This window comes from Trachymyrmex cornetzi, unplaced genomic scaffold (genome assembly GCF_001594075.2).
Source record: "Trachymyrmex cornetzi isolate Tcor2-1 unplaced genomic scaffold, Tcor1.1 scaffold316, whole genome shotgun sequence".
Taxonomy (NCBI): domain Eukaryota; kingdom Metazoa; phylum Arthropoda; class Insecta; order Hymenoptera; family Formicidae; genus Trachymyrmex; species Trachymyrmex cornetzi.
The window spans coordinates 86,679-107,847 of NW_017297858.1; the positions used below are offsets into that span (position 1 = coordinate 86,679).

Here is a 21,169-nt window from a genome sequence, read left to right on the forward strand (position 1 = left end):
AATATGGTACAAAGTTAGAACTAGGAACAATTTTGAAAATTATAATTTTCAGAGAAAAGCTAACTTTATACACTCCTTTAAGATCCCCTTAAGGAACTACAATAACTGCATTTCTCATGAATATGCGTTTATTCTAGAATATGAATTGAGTGCATATCGAGAAGTACTAGAACTGTGGACGGTATCCTGCTAGAATTATCGAAGATGTCAATTTGATAATTTCCTATCCTCGTTAGAAAGTTATTTTGATATTATTTTTATAAAGTTATTTGTATTATTTTTTTAAAATTATTTGTATTATATTCACATATTTTCAATGTTCTATAAAGATATTTAATACTTTTGTGAAAAATATCTACCGAATTAGTAAAAAAAATTAATCGAACAATATTTTATTTAAATAGTTTTTCAATTATTTCCAATAGCTTATATTCGCGAGTCTAATAATAAGGTATCTGAGCCGAATAAGACCCCAGTACTAAATAAGGCCCACTTTTAAATTTATTATTTAAAAACACATTTTATGTCTAGAGTATATGCTTAAAAGATGCCATAGGAGGTAGATAAAACGGGTCTGGGAAATTAAAATCGGCAGAACACGTTTGTGCAACAAAAAACGCGATGAAGTGAGTGTATGAGCCATTTTTATAACAATTCGCTGCTATATTATTTTACAGTTTTTATATATATTGTAATATATTATAATATTATTCAACTTCTTAGCTATGGAAAAATAACAAATAAATTGATTTTGTTTAATAAGTATATTGTTTAATAAGTATATTTTTTTATTAGAAACAATGAACTCTTATTTAATAAGATCCATTTATGTGATTGTTGTTAGGACCACGATTGTTATTCATTTGTTATGTGTGGGGCTTACGCCAGAGGATGATTTTCAATGCTGCTAACTTTTAAGAAATTAAAGTTGCATTCAAATTGCTAGAAATTTCTAAATATTAAAAAATTAATTACAGACCAAATTAAAGATAATTGTGATGTTTAAAAGTAGAGAAAGCCCAAAGAGGATTTCTTTTTTATGATTAATAATCATTTTAAAACTGATTTAGAAAGATAACATTTAATTTCTTTTTATTTTTAATTTATTTTTTATTTGGGTTTTATTATATTTTCATACAAGGAGAGATTTTCTTTTAAAATTCCTGAAAATATAATAGTTGTGAAAAAATATCTACCGAATTAGTAAAAAAACAAATAATAGAACAAATAATGTACAATATTTTATTTAAATAGTTTTTCAGTTATTTCCAATAGTTTATATTCACGAGTCTAATAGTAAGGTATCTAAGCCGAACAAGATTCAGTACAATACAATATTTTAAACATTTTTACTATGCACTTCAGTAAAATTAATCAAACTTATTTTATACCTTATTGTAATTTTATTAATGAATGAGAGAGTTACATTAAAATTCTTCGAAATATAATGTTGTCTCACGATTATCATATTTTCAGGGTAAACTGTAAGAAAAAATTCTCTCCGTGTATGCATGTAATAAGGCCCAATGACAGCTTAAAAAAATTGTTTTCCGTTTATTTACAAATATTCTATACAGAAGATATATTTTATTTTTATGAGTGAATGAAATAAAGATTTTATTCTCACTTAGTTCATTTCAATATCCCCATAAATAGGAATTTCAAAATAATATAATAAAATTAATTAGATAGGCCTTATTCGGTTCAGATACCTTATTTTTCTATAAAGTACAGTAGGAAAAGAAATTAAAATAATTAACGGAACCAAAAATGGCACCCTTGGCAGTTCTAGCATAAGAAATAGAGAAAACTTAAATTTTTCATTAAATTATACTTAAAGAAATGTTTGATATATATATACTCTAAGCACATATAATATCTTGGATTTAACACAAATCTGTTGGATTCAACAGGGTTGTTGTCAAGCGACCGATTAACCTTAACGCGGAGTACCATTGATGAAGAATGACATTATAATCGCAACGTGATTCGCTCGAGGGAGCTCCTCGTTGTTCGCCGGTCCGTTGGCCGCATATATGCGTGTCCTGCGAGATGGAGCAGGTAACAGTACTTAGATAGTCGGTTGGCATACTGTGCCGACTGGTAGCGCGGACCGTTACAGGCATATGGAAAGTTCGGCGGGTCGTAAAGCAGCCGTGGTAGAGTGCATGAGCCAGATAAAAATCCTGCAAGGAAGCAAGAGGAAGACCGCGAGGATAAGCTCCCGCGGATCTTCTTTCAAAACTGGACCCAACGACGTCTGTTGCATCCAAGATAAATTGCACCGGCAATCCCAGTTAATCCTTAATTAACGTTACCTTGTATGATTTCATACATTACCTTTTCATATATTATTTTTTAATTTTTATTCTCATCGAATGTTATTTGCGGGAACTGTCGACTAGTTTCAAGTTAAAATATATCCGTCTATTAAATGTGGATAGATGTTAGATGGATTAGACATAAACAGATAGATTTGCTGCAGTGTTTTATTATCTGAGAGCAACTCTTTCATTGTCAGATCCTTAAAGTGGATATCTAGTTTCGCGGATCGAAACAACAAACAGAATAATCTTGCGGCTTATTCGAAGTTTTGTTGTGTTATGCGCTTGCAAAATGCGTAAGTAATGAAAAGTCACGAAGGAAGACACAGTAGAAGGCATGAAATGCCATTAACAGGGTTCTATACAACTAGAAGCTCGCGAAGATTTTAAGTCAATGAAGGATACGTCTTCTTGTAAATGTCGATCGTAAACAACGATTTTTCTATTCAAGAAAATTATATATGCACGAACTCATGTTTACTCATATTTACGTTATACACGCACAGTTATATTATAATCTTGAGTTTTACATCATCGGCTGAATATTTCTTAGAATACAATTCATTAATTTCAACGTCGTCCAAGTAAATTCAAAGAGATAAAAGATTAGATCTCTCAGTTAACTTTAATTAATGTTTCTAAAGGAACGATTTATAGAAGCATCATTTCGGATATTACTTTCTACAGAAAAACATGTTTAGCTCATCTATTATTGTGGAATGATCACAATGCATAAGGATGATATCATTCTACGCATCTATTTACAAGTAAAAAAACGCGAACACTTTCTCCTTTCACGAGATAAGACGCATGATGTGAGAGAAATAGGTTCAATGTGTTTACAGACGATTGCAACAATCTAAATTAGAGCAGATGTAAAGTAGGCACACTTTCACCGTATTTGCTTAATTCAATGCGATTCCGCGATAACGTGTAGTAGTTAGTGCAGTGTGACTCTTAAAATCGATTTCGCTTTACGCACTTTCTTACTCTTCTCATTTCCTGCACACAGTTAGCATTTATTTGAAATAAAAAATCTCAGTTAAGAAAGAATAAAATAATTTTCTAGAAAATATGATAAAACTGGCTTCTTTAAATGCACATTTCAAATCTCAATGTTAGAATCATATAACTTATCCCTAATTAAGAAATAAGAAAATAATTTGAGAAAGTGAAACAATTAAAAAAAATATATCAATAAATGTATTATAAATGAAACGTTATTCATTTTTCATGTTAGATAATTAAAATTGTATTACGAATCAAACCATTTTGACCATTTATTACTTGAATGATAAGATGTACGTTTTAGTTAATTTTTTAATATTTAGCGAGGGGGGGGGGGGATAATCGCAGACAGATGCATTTATTGGTTAAACTTCGAGCACACAATTTATAACGCCTATTCCTTGGCCTATTTTCTTATTATTGTTTTTAATTAATTATAGAAAATATAAGACCTAAAAACAATAGAAAGTTATAAATAATATTTTTTTTATAAACAATGTTATTTATTTATGTAAATATATGGATCGGTAGGTATATGATTAATTTTTTTCATTTTATTAAAGAGAAAAAAAATTAAACTGCAATTGCTTGCATGTCAGGAGAGATATATATCTTTCATTTTAGAAAAATGTTATGTATATTGTCCGAAGTAAGAAAAAATTACAAATATTAATCGTGAGAACTTATCATGGATCGTGAGCTAAACATTGAACAGGAGTGTTCACTAGCCTTTGATTACTATACAGGGTGTATCTGAAATAACGTCCACTAATCATATAGCGCTATTCCTAATAAAAAACTGAGTCGAAAAGTTCTCTACCCAGCTATTGCAATTTTCGCAAAAGTTTTTTTTAGTTACCCAATGCAAAATGTCTAAAATCGACGTATAAGATAACTTTATATAAAACATCTTTAAGAGTTCTTTAAGAAATATCTTCAAAATATTTTCACAAAGAGAGAGAGAGAGAGAGAGAGAGAGAGAGAACACTGAAAGATATCTTTTAAAAAATTGTCTTATACATCGATTTTATCCGTTTATTCAACAATCTTTAGAAATTAATATCTCGTTACTATTGCGAAAATTGCAAAATGATAGAGGACTTTTCGGCTTAGTTTTTTATTATAGGAATAGCACTGTATAAGCATTATTTCAGATACACCCTGTATATAATGCAATATTCTAATCTGTCCCACAGGGAGAATTGATTCGTACAATTCTTTGGATGTAGTGTTTCAACGGATTCGAGTTCAGCACACTGCACTGCGAGTACTCACATACAGTTACATATTACATACACATACAAATATACATTCATTCTGCATTTAAAGGACTATGTCCACTTTAACATCGGCATGATATATCTATACGTATGTTAATGGCTGATCTCTAATAAAGAGGATCAAGTCCTATTATCACAGACAAGAAGAATATTCTGCATAATTTGGACCTATAAATCGCATAAATCTCGGATAATAAAGTATCTATCATGCAGAATGAAGAGATAAAGAAGACCAGAAAGAGAGAGAGGGATGGAGTTAGAAAGAGGGAGAAGGATGGAAAGTGGCAGAAACGGAAAGCCGAAAGAGAACGAAAGTGAAAGGATCGGATTCCATTCCAGCGAATATAGTGCATGTGGTCGTGGCACGTTTGCCTTGCACGCGTTTACACGTGCCACGTGCATCGCTGAAAATGCCGGTTTATGAAAACCCATACTGATCTAGAATCGCTAATCGCTCGGAAAGAAATGTATATATTAGTAACAAGTTGTGAGCAATTGGGAAAAAAATCTTCGACTGTGATCAGTACACACCAACATATGTTTCGTAAACAGATTCTTTTCTGCGTGTATATTTGTTGTCGATCGAATAGATTTGTAATTATTACAACTAATTAAAAAAGTTACAGATATAATTAAAATATATTGCAATATAATTAATAAAAATGTTATATTGCTATAATTATAATTATAAATATTATAAATATGAAATTTTTGAACTGAAATAAGGTAAATATCTCTTAAATTAGTATTAAATAATAATTATTATACTATTAATATCAAATATATAATTAAACGTTTAAATTTCACAATGTTAATTCACGATGTTAAGTTAATTGAATTTAACTATTCAATCTTTGACGTAAATCGACACGATAATCGAGGACGTTCATCCTCGTCAATCCATGGCACGCACAACACATTTCACCGCGGATGGCGATTTTTCTTTATCTTGGTGAAAGGTTATTCAATCGACGATTAGTCTTGCCCAAAGATGTCGTAACATAGCTAATCGATCGACAGGACGACAGAAGTAGGCACGAGAGTTCGCTCAATGAGTAATTATGCTGTCGTACAAAGAGGAAGCATCGTAATTTAAAAAATTGTAATCCATTAAAGCTCATCGTCATAAAATTAATCATATTTTAATTCGAAGGTATATCATTGAACGCAGCATACTTTCACAAGACAAGTTCAATCATTTTATCGTATTTCTTAAGAAATATATTTCGATGTAAAGTATTTCAATTAGTCAAGATCAACTTGCATTATTTTGTTGCACAATTTTTAAATTTCGAATCTCATACGATTTTTAGTTTAAAATCAATATCGTGAACCGTTTGATTTGTTCAGAATTCTGCCAGATTGACAACGAATTGATTTGGCACAGTCAAGGTCTTTGATGAGGTTTAGATATCGCCGGTAATCTCGCATTGTCACAGTCTGATAAACGTGTTCACGCACGCGATCGCGATCAACAACTTTTCCATCTTTCCAGAATATTATCAGGCGTATTTATAATAAAATACTTTTGTATATCTTTATAATACAATTGCACAGGAAAAAGATTGTGATCTCTAACATAATAATTTAATTTATTATTATATGTATTTACAAGAAGTACAAGGAAAAAAGGATTTTGCTGAAATATCTAAAAATATAGATTCAGAAATAATTTTATTAGATTATCAAAATAATTATATAAGAAATTCAAGCATGACGAACAATTGCATAAAGTTTTGATATTCGAGCTACTAGTTTGAGCGTTTTACATAATTATTTTTATTATCCAACAAAATTATTTTCAGATCTATAGCTAGTTATTAGACATTTCAGTAAAATCGTTCTCCGTATATCAATTCATCAATTTCTAAAAAACTTATTAAAATCTACGAACTTAATCGCATATTCTCTCAATAACTTTCCCAATGGATGAAAAACTTTTTCGGTTTAATTTAAGAGAATATGCGATTAAAGTCTTAAATTGCCATTTAATTATAATTGATAAATATCAAAGCATTTCCGTGTGTACGATCATCATTGATGTACAAGTCACTAGAATCAGGAAGAAAAAGATGATCGTTCAGTCATACTCTGGTAACGTCAACGTACCAATTATCGATCGCTATGGTGATGGAGGTACTATAACTGCGCTCATTACGAGTTAATTATTTCAGCGGTTTGACTGTTATAATTAAGCGATGTTCCCAAGATTATCTCTCTTAATATTAAGAAACAATGTATCTTACGCAGCACACATATATATATATTAATAAAATATATTAAATTAAGTTAAAAACATGTTCCAATAATTTAAAAATTTAGTAATTATAAAATAAAATTTCTATAAAATTAATAAAATTAACAAGGATAGTCTTCAATTAATTATACTTTTTTTTCTAAATTATATAAGATTAGATTTAACCGAAAACTCAGTGAGATCGCTTTTCAATGCTCCATAATATATTATGCACGTCAGAAAAAACACTTTATGCAAATCGCTCATAATGGCGAATAATAATCAATAACGAGCACTACAATTAACGATTTAGTATACCACGCTAACTAGCAATCTGTTCCCATTAACAAGTGTTCCGGCGCCGTAACGATGGCTAGTTTAATTAATTCATTGCTCACTTCCGCGCGTTCTTAGTTCCTATTTTTCTTCTCTTTTTTTTTCCTAGTCGCTAAGGAGATCCAAATTGCCCATTGCGCTCTGAAAATTCTTTCCTACCGCGAAATCGTTCTAGAAAGCAAATATTACAAGCGCATAATTCTAATTATTGACCATACATGATTAAAAGCTGCTAGTAAAAATTTAAATTTAAATTATCACATGTGTATAAAAATAATATATAAATATGTATCATATTTTAAAAATATAAATCACATAGGGTAACTTCGGCAAATACGCCGCGCTGGGATTTACGCCGCAGAAGTCAGAAAAAATAGAAGGAGTAGGGTTAATTTTCCCGTAACTACTCTGTTACATGCTTTTATGTTATATTAGTATTGTGTTATGATTTCAGCTTCTTACTGTTAATATTAATGAATTTATTGTGAGTTGAATCGATTTGTCACTGTAATATAAGTAATCATAAGTTATAATCTATATAAAATGATTAATGTGGGACGTGTAAAAGACTTAGTGGTTATTTCGTGATACATACGTGTAGTGGAATAGTAAAACATGTTTGTATTATTAAGCATGTTTGCATTATTTGTAAATTTTTCATGAGCCGTACATACACCCTTTTCCCCTATGAGTAGCCATATATCCCACCCCTATGAGATATGCGGCAAAAATACAAAGTTTTAAAAAGTTTATTTTTTAATATGAAAAATAAATATTTCGGGTTTCTAATATTTTTTTCATAGTAGTAGACAGTACAAAGTTTTTACTGATATAGTTCGTTTACTATAAACATAATAAATAATACTTAATAAATTAAGTTTTTGATAGGTGCGGCGTATATATCGGAGTTACCCCAATATAAATATTTTGTGAAATAAAGCATAGAGTAAATATCGTGAATAAAAAAGAATTTATTATTTGTTAATTATTTGAATTAATAAAAGGCTCAATCAAGCTATCAAATCAATTTTATAAGGACGTTAAGATTTTTTTAAGAGACAGAATGTATGATGTTAGAGCGAAGAAACTTGAATAATTGTCGTACTTTTAATGATATAAAAAAAATTATTCTCTTTTGCTAAAATCATTTTCAATCTTAACGACAAATACATAGAGGAAGGTCACCGATACCGACATACCACTTTGTTTTTAGACAATATTTCTTAAACAAAAGGTAAAAATACAACTTCAAAAACATAAATACAAAGTAAAAAGTGTCTTCTATCAGATAGTATAAGCAATTTTTATAATACTGTTTGCAATTTTGCAATAATTAAGTTTTTCGTAAGTTGTGCAAAAATGAGCGTCTGACAAAATGGGCTCCAAAACTGACATAGTAGGCAATAATACCAACATTCCTATTCTATAAATAAAGATATATCCTATTCTGTAAAGAAAATTAATTTATGAAATTATAAACATATAAAATAACATAATATTATCAATAATACAGTCACTATTATTTTAACTACGTAATTTGCAAAAAAACACCGTAAGAATTTTCTTCTCGGATTCTTAGAATTGGTTTTTAGCTGACTTGGAATAAGCCACAAATATATGAATTATGAGTTTATACTTCTTTTTAATTAGCTAAACAGATCATGCTTTTATTAGTATTAATAAAGTGCAATAGTTAGTTTCTGAGAAATAAGGGGTGTCACTTTAGGAGACCTATGTCAGTATCGGCGACTTTTCTCTACATAATTAACAATTTCACAATTTGTAATTCTAGTTATTAAAATTCGTGATTATTACATAAGATATATCCTTATAATAAAGAACGGAATAAATTAATTAGATAAAGAAATTCGCATCCTATCAATGCACAATAGCCTGCTTTTGTAGAGATGCTGCTTATTTTTGCATAAGTTAACCCTTTCGGTATTTAAGCTCCAAGCGTTTCCTATTTTACGCTCGCATAAATATAATGATGTTTTAGACTATTTACACGCGTATTTCTCATAATATTTTCCCAGACTGGCTCGTCATATTTTTTCTTCTCGGAGCGGACGAATGAAAAAAGCGTTTAAATGGCACGATATCCGCGTCTATCGGAAAAGAGCACGTTTACGTATTTGCGCGGAAATAATCAGATCGTGAGTGAAAGGTTCGTAATATTCCTTTCGTCGACCTCGCTGAGATCGAGAATGTGCATTATAGCAACACACTTGCGATCTAGGTGACTCCACTGCCACGAGCTCTTTTTAATCCGGAAGTTGATCACCGAGATATTGCCACGGCAAGCGCGAAAAATGTGAAAGGTTGAGCCGTTTTCCCAGATTTTTACGCCTGGCCATAATTGTTGCACGTATTTATACAAATGCAGTCGGAAGTCGATTCCGTGAAATGAAGAAATCTATTTACTAATTACTCGCAAACCTAAATAACTCGTGCAATTAAAACTGAGCTAAATAGTTCCGCGAACTTAGATTAAACTTTCTTGACATAGCGTAAAAAAAGAAGAAAAAAAATTTATAAATGACAGTCAAAATCTCTGAAAGAATCAGTTTGTAAACATTTTATTCATGTGGGAATATATCACAGAAGATTCCTCAATATTCATTACATTCACTTCGTCCTTCATTAATATTCTTTTGAACGCCATCCGGCGCTGTCTTTTCGCAATATTATTATCGGCCTTGACATACAGAAACTTTTTTGATTACTCTTGAAAAGGATTTTCCTCTCTCTAAATTCTCCAGATGTGTCATCAATTAAAGGAATTCTAAAGTCTATTTTATCGATCCAATGGACTTACACACATATGATTTACGTGTCATTGACACGTCATTATTGTTATTATATACTACATTAATATTGCACGCATAAATATACGTATAAATTTTCGTAATGTATTTTTATATTAGGTGTTTAATTATAAGTCTAATTCTAAGAATTCGAGTGTTGTTTGTTCAACTACTGGTCTGTGAATTACAATTTCATAAGTATACAGATTACAAAGTTTTCATATCAAGCAAATACTGTCACAGCTCTAGACGTCATATTTGAAATAATAATTTCAAACATTTTGTTCATTCTCGCATTGTGACAAAATGCTTTATATTTAATATTAAAATAAGCTAAAACTAAATTAATTTATATTTATTTTTCTGTAATAACATTTTGTTATTTAATCATTACAAATAACTTACAATCATTACTAAGGAGTATGTATCTATTATCTGTTTTTTTAATTTCTGTTACGTTTTAATTAATTTAATATAAAGTTTATCAAGTAGAGACTTTACACTATGATATGTATCAATATATCCTATTTATCGAAGCAAATTATCTACAATGCAGTAAGTTCATGCTTCACTTATTACAAACAAATTATACAGTGTAGTGATAGAATCATTTCAGACATGAAATGTAGAGAAAGATTCTATCATATCAACATTTTATCCATTATAATTAATGGTTTAATTAATCGTCTAATGTCGAAATTGTAAAAATTGTGTTAACAAGCCTCAGTCTCCCCTACTACTGCAATCACGCACAGAGTGCAAGATGTACGTTTATGAGAATTCATGGCGTGTAAACGCGGGCAACGTGAGACCGGGAAAAACTCGAAAGTCTGGCCGCGATGCTGCAGTGTTGAAACAGAAATGCGGCGCAACCATGTAATAATCTAACAGTCATTATCGTGTATGCGAGTATAATACATGCGTGGTGCATCGACCTGCTGAGAATTGCACGCGAATAAAAAAATCAATCTTCAAGCGATAGAAAAAATTAACGTCCTTGCGTATCTCGAAGAATCAGGAGTTGCAAACTAAATATTATATCTAAATGTATAAAACATAATATTTCTTCATCTTTATCCCTTTCTTTAAGATTATTTCGCGGGATAGGAAATTCGAAGAATTTTAGCTTCATTAAAAAAAAATCAAGAATAACATAAATTTGAAAAATTAAACAGTTAAAGAAGTGCCGCTATTAGAAAATCATTAGACCATTTATAGCAATATTATGCATTGAATGAGATAACCGTAGAAAATCACCATGGAGAAAAGTCAACGTGACCAACGCTCGAGAACGCCTCGTTGAACAAACCCGAGCCCATAGATTGAACCCGTTACGAGTCAACGGCCGGAGTGTTACGCGTGATACGTGTCCTCAGCTCGATCTCGCTATCGATAGCCACACACCTTACGGTGCACGAATTCCTGCGGGTTTCGATCGTGATCAGCTATTCCAGCTGACGTTACCTGTCTCCATAAAAATTTACCGTTCGTCAAAGCGAAGATTCACTTGTCGAAAATGTTATTCGTCCAAGTCAAAAGTCGAGAACAGAGATACGCGAAAAAAGCTACTACTGTAAATGAAATAGTAAAACTTGTTTCACGGAAAGATTTTTTGACCAAATATATAAAAATTTAGATAATACAGATCTGAAGATAATTTTATTGGACTATTAAAATAATTCTGTAGGACACTCACAAACACACACAAAACTAATAGTAGAATGTCAAAACCTTTTGCGGTGTAGCTTATTATGCTTGAGATTCCTACATAATTATTTTGATTGTTACTACAGAATTATTTTTGATCCAACAAAATTATTTTCATCTCTATTTAGCTAAATTTTTACATTCTGATAAAATCGTTCTTTTCATGAATTTTAATTCTGTTATTTTCATTGTGCACACTCTACGTTTTGAATAATAAAACTTCAATTAAAAATTTAATTGTAAAGCAAATTTTCAAAAATTGAGATCGTTTAAATAACGAATAGAACCTATGCATTTAAATGCATCCTAAACGTTTCCCTAATATTGATTGTAATACGAGAAATGGCGATTTCACTTTCTCTGTTTTCGCCTGCAGTCTTATAATTATTCTTCGCATTTGGCGAATTCGTCGCTTTAATGGATGGTTACATTCACTTGTATATGGGGAGAAATGGATCATTCTCGTCGTTACCGTAACGAAGCCATGTACGGCATAATGAACTCACAGTACTTTTCAAGAAATTCAATTACTCTACACAATCTAATGATTGTATATACATATAATTTAGGAAAGAATGTTTATGACTGTACTTAAGAAGAAGGCGGAAGATTTTTTGATAAACGCCATGAATTTTCACCGGCGCAGCGTAAGGTTAAAATAAAATGTAATTGAAAAAAAGAAAAGCCAATTTATACAACGCATACTTCAATCGTTTCATTGATATCCGCAAGAGACGAGTGCCGTAGAGTACGAAAATAATGTTCGATGAAAATGGCCGGATGGTATTTCGCGTTCGTGAAACAACCTGTCCATGAAGGGAAGCGCGAAAGGCATCATATTATAAAGCGACATAATTGCGAGAATGCACAGGCGTTGCGACATGTGTTTCGAAATCACGCGTGTACCCACGTGCGCCCAAAGGAATTGGCGCTTTCTCAATAAGATGAAGCGTTCCCTAAGTTACAACACAACAATGACATCCATGATATTCGAAGAATCTCAGAATGCAACTCGCGTAACAGCAATTAAATTATCACCTTCTGCAAAATGTTATATCAACGTTTATTCTATTAATTTTTGGAATTTACGTTCCTAATTCCATTATACTTTTTCATATCTTGGAATCAATAAGCTTTTTTGTTGTATCCTGCAAATATTTTCGTATATTATATAATACAACACATTATATGAAAAACGACACTGAATCCAAGATATTGTATTTTTATCTATTTAAGAATCATTTGTTTTATTCTTTCGTATTTTTTATAAACAAAAATTATTTTCAAAATTATAAACAAAATAATTGTCATTACAATTTATACTTTTTATAAAATTTTTTATATTAACTTAACCTTCTATATATTATTTATTATTGTTTAAATTGTTTTTATTTCTTGATTTTCAGACATGCAAATTCCAAAGGAGTTATTGCTGTTGCTAGCGGGAGCGTTTGTCGTTGCGGCGACGACATCCGTCTGTCCGTGGTCACAGTATACGGTGAATCTCGACAGCTCATGCATCTGCGATTATAATCTAGCTGGCGAGCTCTCGGTGCAGTGCGACATTGTCAATTATGAACAACTACTATCGGCGATGCGTCGTTACGCCACCAAAATGTCGATTGATCTATTTTATATCACTAATAGTACAATCGGTATCTTAAAGAACAACTCATTCGCCACTTTAAGGATCAACAATATACAGCTATCTGGATGTAGTATCAAGAGCATCGAACCAGAGACTTTCAAGGGTCAGGAGAATCATCTAAAGAGTTTGAATCTTAGAGATAATGAACTCACGGAAATCCCCGGTATCAACCTGAAAACCCTGAAGAACCTCACTGTGCTCGATCTCTCGATGAATAAGATTACTAAAGTCAATGACAATGCCTTCGCTGGCACCAAACTAATCACGTTGAAACTTTCCGACAATGAGGTTACTCTCGTTCAGGGATCGTTTCGCGGCTTGGAGAAAACCTTGAAAAATCTCAATCTCAAAGGAACGCGGCAGAAGAAAGTGCCGGAAGCTCTCAGAGGACTGAAGACTCTGGCTTTCCTTGATCTGTCACAGAACAGCATACGCGAACTTCCCGGCACATCCGGAACCAAAGCTTTCGAGGGTCTTGATTCCCTCACAGGATTAAATCTCGAGAGAAATCTAATCCAGAATATCGGTCCAGATGCGTTCTTCGGCATCAAAAACACTTTAACCTCCCTCAGCTTGTTGAACAATCTCATTCCAGATTTCCCTACGGCGGCTATCAATAGCGTCCATGACCTTAGAGTAAGTAATAATTATAGAAAAAAATAGTAGATTATCAAGTTTAAAGACAAATACTCAGGAAAAAATTTCTCGTAACTATTCACCTTAACTTCTATCGGAATATCTTGTTAAGTTCCTTAAAAAATCAATGTGATTTTTTTCTGACTATTTCTTTTTGACAATTAATCAAGCCGCATTATTTTCTACGAAATAAATTGATTCCCTCTAGGTGTTGGATATTGGATTTAATCTAATCACCGAACTACCGGTCAACGCCTTTCAAGGAAACCCGTCGATCACGCTGTTAGCGATCGACGGTAACCCGTTGTCCACGGTCCCGGAAGAAGCACTCGCCCAATTAAACAGTACCTTGCGCGGCTTAAGTCTGGGCGGACGATTCCTCGTCTGCGATTGCCGCTTACGCTGGATCATTGAATGGATCAAGACGCGAGACCTACAGGTCACCAGTCGTGAACGCAAGCCACAGTTTTGTGGCAGTCCTCAGCGATTGCAAGAAAAGAGTATTTATAACATCGATCCCGAAGGTAAATCCTATATGCTCATCGACAGATTTCCTCAAACTTCGAAAATTTAATTTTTTTTGAAATCACAAGATTAATTTTCTTAACTTTAATATATTAGTTAATTAAAAAAAATAATTACTTAGAGTAAGAGTAATCTGTTTTAGAAATTTCAAATTCAATATTGGAATAAAAGAACAATAAAATTTAATTGTTATAGAAATGAATTGTGAGCGACCGTCGGAGATAATCGGAATCGGAACAGTGGAGAGCATAGATACAAGAGAACCGACGGAGACGGTAGCTGGAGATACTGGTATCCATTTGCCGACCGTACGATCCACAATTTCTACAACTGAACTAGTCACTAGCACGACACAGCCTACGACCACGGTGATAGTGTCGTCAACAACGACTGAGCAGAGGAGAACGACACCATCGGTACCATCCTCGACCTACATTCCAACAACCCGACCGACTGCTGCGCGAACTGGAAACGTTGTAGTCGTGAGGACCACTTTGTCGCCAGCAAAACAATCGCAAGAACATGTGCAACAGCATCATCCGCCGAGGCCACCGTTGGTCCTGGGTTCGCCGTTGTATAAATCAAAGTCGAACGAGAAGGACATCATTGTAAAAGATGTGCTGAGACAAGATAATGCGGTTATTATATATTGGGACACGGAGGCAACTAACATTCTAGGTTTCAGAGTAATCTATCGTCTGTTCGGGGATAATAGTTTTAAGCAAGCACCACCGCTCGAGGCTAGTGAACGAGAATTCAGAATCAAGAATGTGCCTTCCCAGGTAAAAAGAAGTCTTTTACAAAAAATTTTCCGAGTAGAAATTGAATCAGGATTCGTTTAGGGTCCTTACCAGATTATCCCTAATTCTAATAGGGACTATATCAGGAGTAACGCAATAACGACAGGACCGAAAGATCAGGTTCTTATTATAGAACTTATTCAGACCCCTATTCAGATCCTGATTGGGATTATATCAGGCAGTTCTTGTCAGGAGCGCTTGATTGGGTCTTGATCGCGGATCAGGCATGCCTGATCGAATTTCTACTCGAGTTCTTTACATTAAAAACTTCGATAATTCATATGACATTAATCAATTATAGGAATGCATCGTAGTTTGCGTAATCTCGCTGGAGGAAATCAATATTACACCGGCAAATGTACCGCATAACCAGTGTCGTGAGGTCAGAACGGAAAATTCGCCTACCTCAAATATGGACAAGATCACAATTGCCGCGAGCGCAGCTATCTGTGCCACGATTATCGTCGCGGTGATTATCTTCGTAGTCGCGAATCGACGCCGTGCTCGTAAGCTGCATACCCTGCACAACATCGATCAAACAAAGATGGGCGGCCCAATCGCCGGTCTTCCGGTCAATTGTTGCTCGAATGTGGGTCCGACACCCAGCCCCGGCGGACCTCTGTCGTCAATGGCCACTCTAAATGCCTACAACGCCCAGAAAGAGTGGGACCAGGTGTCGGCCTACAGCAACAGAAGCATTCCGCGGCCGAGGATTTTCTCTATTGATCGACAAGGTAAATAAAGTTTATCCATAAAGTTTATCATCTCTTGTTTATGCTCCAATTTTATTTTAAAATCTTAAAATGAGTCATTAGTTGTATCTGTTGAGTCTTAAGATAAAAAGACTTTTCAAAGATTTGTATCATTACATCTTACTGGAAGGACAAATACTTATAAAAGTAATAAAATATATTTTTATCTTGTAACAAACATAAAGAAAATGAAATGAATTTCAGGATCGATAACCAGGGCATCCTGCATCGATGACGTGCGTTCTCAGACCGGACACTATAGCAGCAAAATATCTGCCCGATCGATCGCTGATGGTCAATCTCAGCATAGCTTCTCCAATAATTCCACGCGATATTTTTCCAACACTGCGTTAACTTCCAATCTCGTCAACACGAGACCAGGTTGGTTACCTGCATGTGTTCGGTGAAATTTATCATGAGCTTTACTCGTCTAATCTTCTGCATTGTTTCTTGCATTTGTTCAGAATTACGACAATCGCGTCAATCGCTGGCGGCCGCCTCGGACCGGATGTCGCGGTCGAACTTTAGCAGCAATCACCTGCCTCCACACTCGTCAGCCCGGCGGCAGCGACCACGATCGCGTAATCGCAATCTCGAGTCAAATCCGCCGCGACCTGGCAGCCGATACAGCCTAGCCGATTCCACGCACACTCTCAACAACTACGATGAAAATAACTGGACCGATCATGACATGGATATTTACATGGCTCGTAACCCCACTACAAGGAGTGGTCTCGTGCCGCTCTAAATATCTGTGGCCTCTATGTCTCGTCGTTCATTATTGCTCAAGCGTATTCAATAGATCCAATCTCAACCTTAAAGGAATCCTAAAGTCGTCTGTTTTACCGATTATTTTTCAAATAAGTATTCTAACTGCCTTTACATACAGATTCAAAAATCATTTACCACAATTAAAATATAAACGAAAATGTAGTCCAAACTGATCAATTTTATGTCAAAAACGAAAAAAAAGTTCGAAATTACAGTTTTTCTGTTATCAGCTTTTAGCATCGATTTGTAATAATATTTGTTTTATATAGAGTAAACTAGAATTTTGGCTATATGGAAAAGATGGCCATAGGCTGTAATTTCTTCAATAACTACTAAATAGAGCATTTTTATAGTCATTCTAAAATCCTACAACCATCTTTCTCGTATGGCTATGTTATTCGAGTTTACTCCACAAGTTTTATACTTTGTATAAAACAGTCTTGGTATGGACTAGGGATTACATAAACAAACAATGTTGAATACTTAGAATTAGACTTAGATACTTAATGTAGTTAACATAAAAGATTAGTTAGAAAAAGACTCCACCCTTATGAAAATTGGATTTTGGTGGAAATGGCTGAAAATTTAATATGTTACAAATCTTGTCGTCCTGATAAAAAGTCTCCATGGACACAGCCCCCTATAATTAACTGACCCCAGTGAGAAATGACAATGGAATCGACATCGATTTCATTTCTCATACTTCTACAAAACATTGTTTTTCACAACTGGTCAATACAACAATATTTTATTTTCAACGAATACGATACATTCCTATTCCATTAATTACACATTTTTTCTATACATATTTTAAAATATAAAGCTATAAAGATAATATTGACTTGAGGTTGATAATCTGATTTTAAAGATTTAAGGCTACGTTGTGTTGCTTCATATCATTCAAATCAGGATTGACAATTGAGTTTCCTATTCAATTATGTTTTACTTTCACTTAACACAGTGTTAACTTAAATCTCTAAAATCAGCTTACCGATCTCAAGTCAATATTATTTTTATAGCTTTTTATTTATAAATATACATATATAAAAAATACGCAAATATATAATGAAGTAGTACATCATACTCGTTGAAAATAAGATATTGTGAGATTAGCCAGTTTTAAAAAGTAGCGCCTCGTAGATATCAAACGGTCAATTATAAGGAATTATGCCCATGGAGACTTTTCATTAAGATAACAAGATGTACAACATATCAAATGTTTCAAATTTTCAGCAAATTTCCACCGAAATCCAACATGTACAAGGATTGTGCGAGGTATTTTGTATGTATGTATGCGTGTGATTTATTTAGTAATGTACTAATTTAGTAATGTATACTGTATAGTGATGTGTCAATGATAAATCGTATGTGTGTAAGTCCTACTAAATCAATAAAACAGACCACTTCAGGATCCCCTTAACGGATTTTAAAGTAGGACATACATACGATATCATATTAGATTGAACTCAATAATTTTCATAGAACAAAAAATATCGTGTATATTACTTTTATAATTTGGAAATCCTTCTCCAGAATTAAAGTACTTATACGCATTAATACGAGTCTGCAGCTTGGAATTTTCGAGAACGAGAAAAATTTTCGAAATTAAGAGATCTTTACCATTTTTTAGTTCAATATGACATCTTGAGCTGTTAAATCGTAATAACATTTGTTTGATATAAAAGCTCTGCAATCTATACTTACGAAATTACAGACTAGTAAAGATTACGCGAAGAAATAACGTAGAATTTTTAGAATTAGATTTGAACTTAATCGACAATGTGCTCTTTGTTTCCTGTTTCTTGCTTTTTATCACCTTTTACTTTTTTCCTTTTCGCTTCTTACTCAGTTTTTCGTTTTCTGTCGCCCGAAATAAAAGTTGATGAATTTCGGAAGAGACAATAACCACGTGAAAAGAAATGCGATTGTTGATAAAACGGTCGCAAAAAAGAAAAAAAGGCACAACGTAAAAAGCAAGGAAGCAAAAAACACTGCAGTTTAGACGTCTAATTCGTTTTACGAAAATTTATGTATATGTGTGCGTGCAACATTAATGTAATAGTATGTAAAAATGTGTTGATGTGTCGCATTTTATCGGTAAAACAACGATTTCGTCGGTTCGAGCTTTACTTTAGGATCCCCTTAATAGATTGTTTTCGTTCGCAGCGCGTTTTTAAATCTAGATGATCTTTCTAAATCTAGACTAGACAATTGCTCTGATCGAGAAGAGCTAAGTCCCAATTCTCCTTTTTGGAAAATGTTCATCGCGATGGTAGTAATATATCGTACAATTTTATATAAAATATTGAAAATATTTTCAATGTGATAGGAAAATGAAATTTAACATCTTCGAAATTTACTCAGTTCCAATCATAACGTTAACACGCATTACCATGTAATGCTGTCAAATGCGTACAATCAGAATTGCGAATGTTAGAATTGCGAGTGTTACAAAAGCGCCTTAGATGTACATCCCTGTGTAGCTCTAAGTAATCTTAAGTAAAAATATTCTTAATTACAAAATTGTTGAAACGAATGAGTCGAGAATGTTCTTTCAGACAATTCAAGTGCACGCACTTCCAAATGTTTATTTTCGCACGGCGAACTTCGCGATTATATTATCCAAAGACTGCAATCAAAGTGTTTATCTCTAGAGAAAAGCTATCGCGACCAAGTGAACTGATATATTGTGAAAAAGACACTTCTAATCGCTCTGAATAAGAGGTATAACGAGAAATGTCATGAGAGACTTGACAATTTTCTCTGCTGACTTTATCTTATTTTATAACATATGTATTCGCACGTGTGTCTACAAGCGCATACATTGATAATGAAGACGATTCGTCGTCCAACGTACTGATGACAAATAAAGAGATTACTACTCAGTACTTACCCAGGTATCAGGATATTCTTTTCCCACCGGAATCTGATCTCCTGCACGAACTCATGCCAGAGTTGGGCCAGAGCGGTTGCACCCCCGAGATTGTGAGTGCAGTGTGCCGCAACAACCGATAGACGCCACATCAAGCTGTCCATTGTGCAAGTTTTCACACCCTTCCATTGATCATCTTCCACAATCGGGACAATATCGTTGTAAGGGAACTTCTGCAAGGATTTTGAATCTGTGATTACTAATTACGTCTTTCATAAAAGAAATCAAAATTGTCAATTTTATTTCTATTTTGACAACATTTCATATATTTTTACATTTTGAAAAGATTTCTGTATATTATATGGAAAAGAGAGAAAATTAATCAGTTGATAATCTTTTATATTTCAAAAGTACAATTAGTAAATTAAATAAATTAAGAGCTTAACTATTATCTTATTAATTATACATTTACAACAATTACATTAAAATATTTTTTTACTTTTAGTTTGGACATGTTTGGTCTCTTTTATGTATAAAAGAGATTTTTGAATGAAATTTAAGTAAATAATATTAAGAAAATCGACAGAGAAATATTTAACACAATTAAGCGAAGAAGGCTATATTCGGTCAAAAGGCTATTCGATCTTGACCTCATAATAATAATAGCTTAATAATATTTTTGTATAAATTTCCAGTTCAAGCCAAGTAATTATTTGTCAGTCTTGAAAAACAATCCTAAATTGAAACTAGGATATGTAAAATCACAAATTAAACTGCTAAGCAACTTAAGCTTACCGAGTTTTCATCTGCATCCGGAAAAAGGAAGTAAAGTATAGGTAACAGTATCTCTTCCGAGATTGGACCCTCGATGTTTTTATTCTTTTTCGTGTTCGCTCTACCTACAACTGCCGAAATTGTAGGTATTCTGGATTCAGTGAGCACACTGAAGGCTGAACTTAACATCTGTTCGTCATCGTGAATGTAAGATGCGTTTTCACCCAATAGTTCTACCATAGTTTTCTGATTGTTACATAGATGCAGAAAATCACTCATATATTCGCCAAGTAAACAAGCTGGCAAAGCTACCATTTTCACTTGCACCGACCATTCAGGAGCGAGTTGTGGTTCGAGATCCGAATATCCTTCGCTGTCTACTACCACATTATCTGACATTTGTGGCCATGTGACAAATAGGTGAAGTTCCCTAAAAATATACAAAATAAATAATAAGAAATATGTATACATATAGTGTATTTTAATATAAATAATATATACATAGAATATATTGTCATCAAGAGTATAACATAATAAAGAAAGAATTTTTTTCATGATTTTACATAAAAAAACTTGCTGAAGTTAATTAATATATCATTTTTAAAATAAAACATTCATTATAAAGTTGCTTCTGAGATTAACAACTTTAGTTCTATGCTCCTATTAAAAAAAGAGTTAAGAGTTGCTGATCTC

At 33.0% G+C, this 21,169-nt stretch overlaps 2 protein-coding genes across 2 annotated transcripts in view; one reads left to right on the forward strand and one right to left on the reverse strand.

The window, feature by feature from the left end:
* haf (leucine-rich repeat and fibronectin type-III domain-containing protein hattifattener) overlaps nucleotides 1-17,044 on the forward strand; it is a 30,126-nt gene extending 13,082 nt beyond the window's left edge. Inside the window, exons 2-7 of the mRNA XM_018509801.1 lie at nucleotides 13,105-13,982; nucleotides 14,191-14,506; nucleotides 14,703-15,289; nucleotides 15,609-16,041; nucleotides 16,264-16,440; nucleotides 16,524-17,044. Coding sequence (XP_018365303.1) covers nucleotides 13,107-13,982; nucleotides 14,191-14,506; nucleotides 14,703-15,289; nucleotides 15,609-16,041; nucleotides 16,264-16,440; nucleotides 16,524-16,807 — 2,673 coding nt within the window. The 5' untranslated portion in view covers nucleotides 13,105-13,106 and the 3' untranslated portion in view covers nucleotides 16,808-17,044. The remainder of the gene's footprint in view (nucleotides 1-13,104; nucleotides 13,983-14,190; nucleotides 14,507-14,702; nucleotides 15,290-15,608; nucleotides 16,042-16,263; nucleotides 16,441-16,523) is intronic.
* Rab3GAP1 (RAB3 GTPase activating protein subunit 1) overlaps nucleotides 1-21,169 on the reverse strand; it is a 41,529-nt gene that overhangs the window by 18,965 nt on the left and 1,395 nt on the right. Inside the window, exons 5-6 of the mRNA XM_018509797.1 lie at nucleotides 20,498-20,906; nucleotides 19,724-19,935 (exon numbers count right to left, since the gene is read on the reverse strand). Of these exons, the coding sequence (XP_018365299.1) occupies nucleotides 19,724-19,935; nucleotides 20,498-20,906 (621 nt within the window). The remainder of the gene's footprint in view (nucleotides 1-19,723; nucleotides 19,936-20,497; nucleotides 20,907-21,169) is intronic.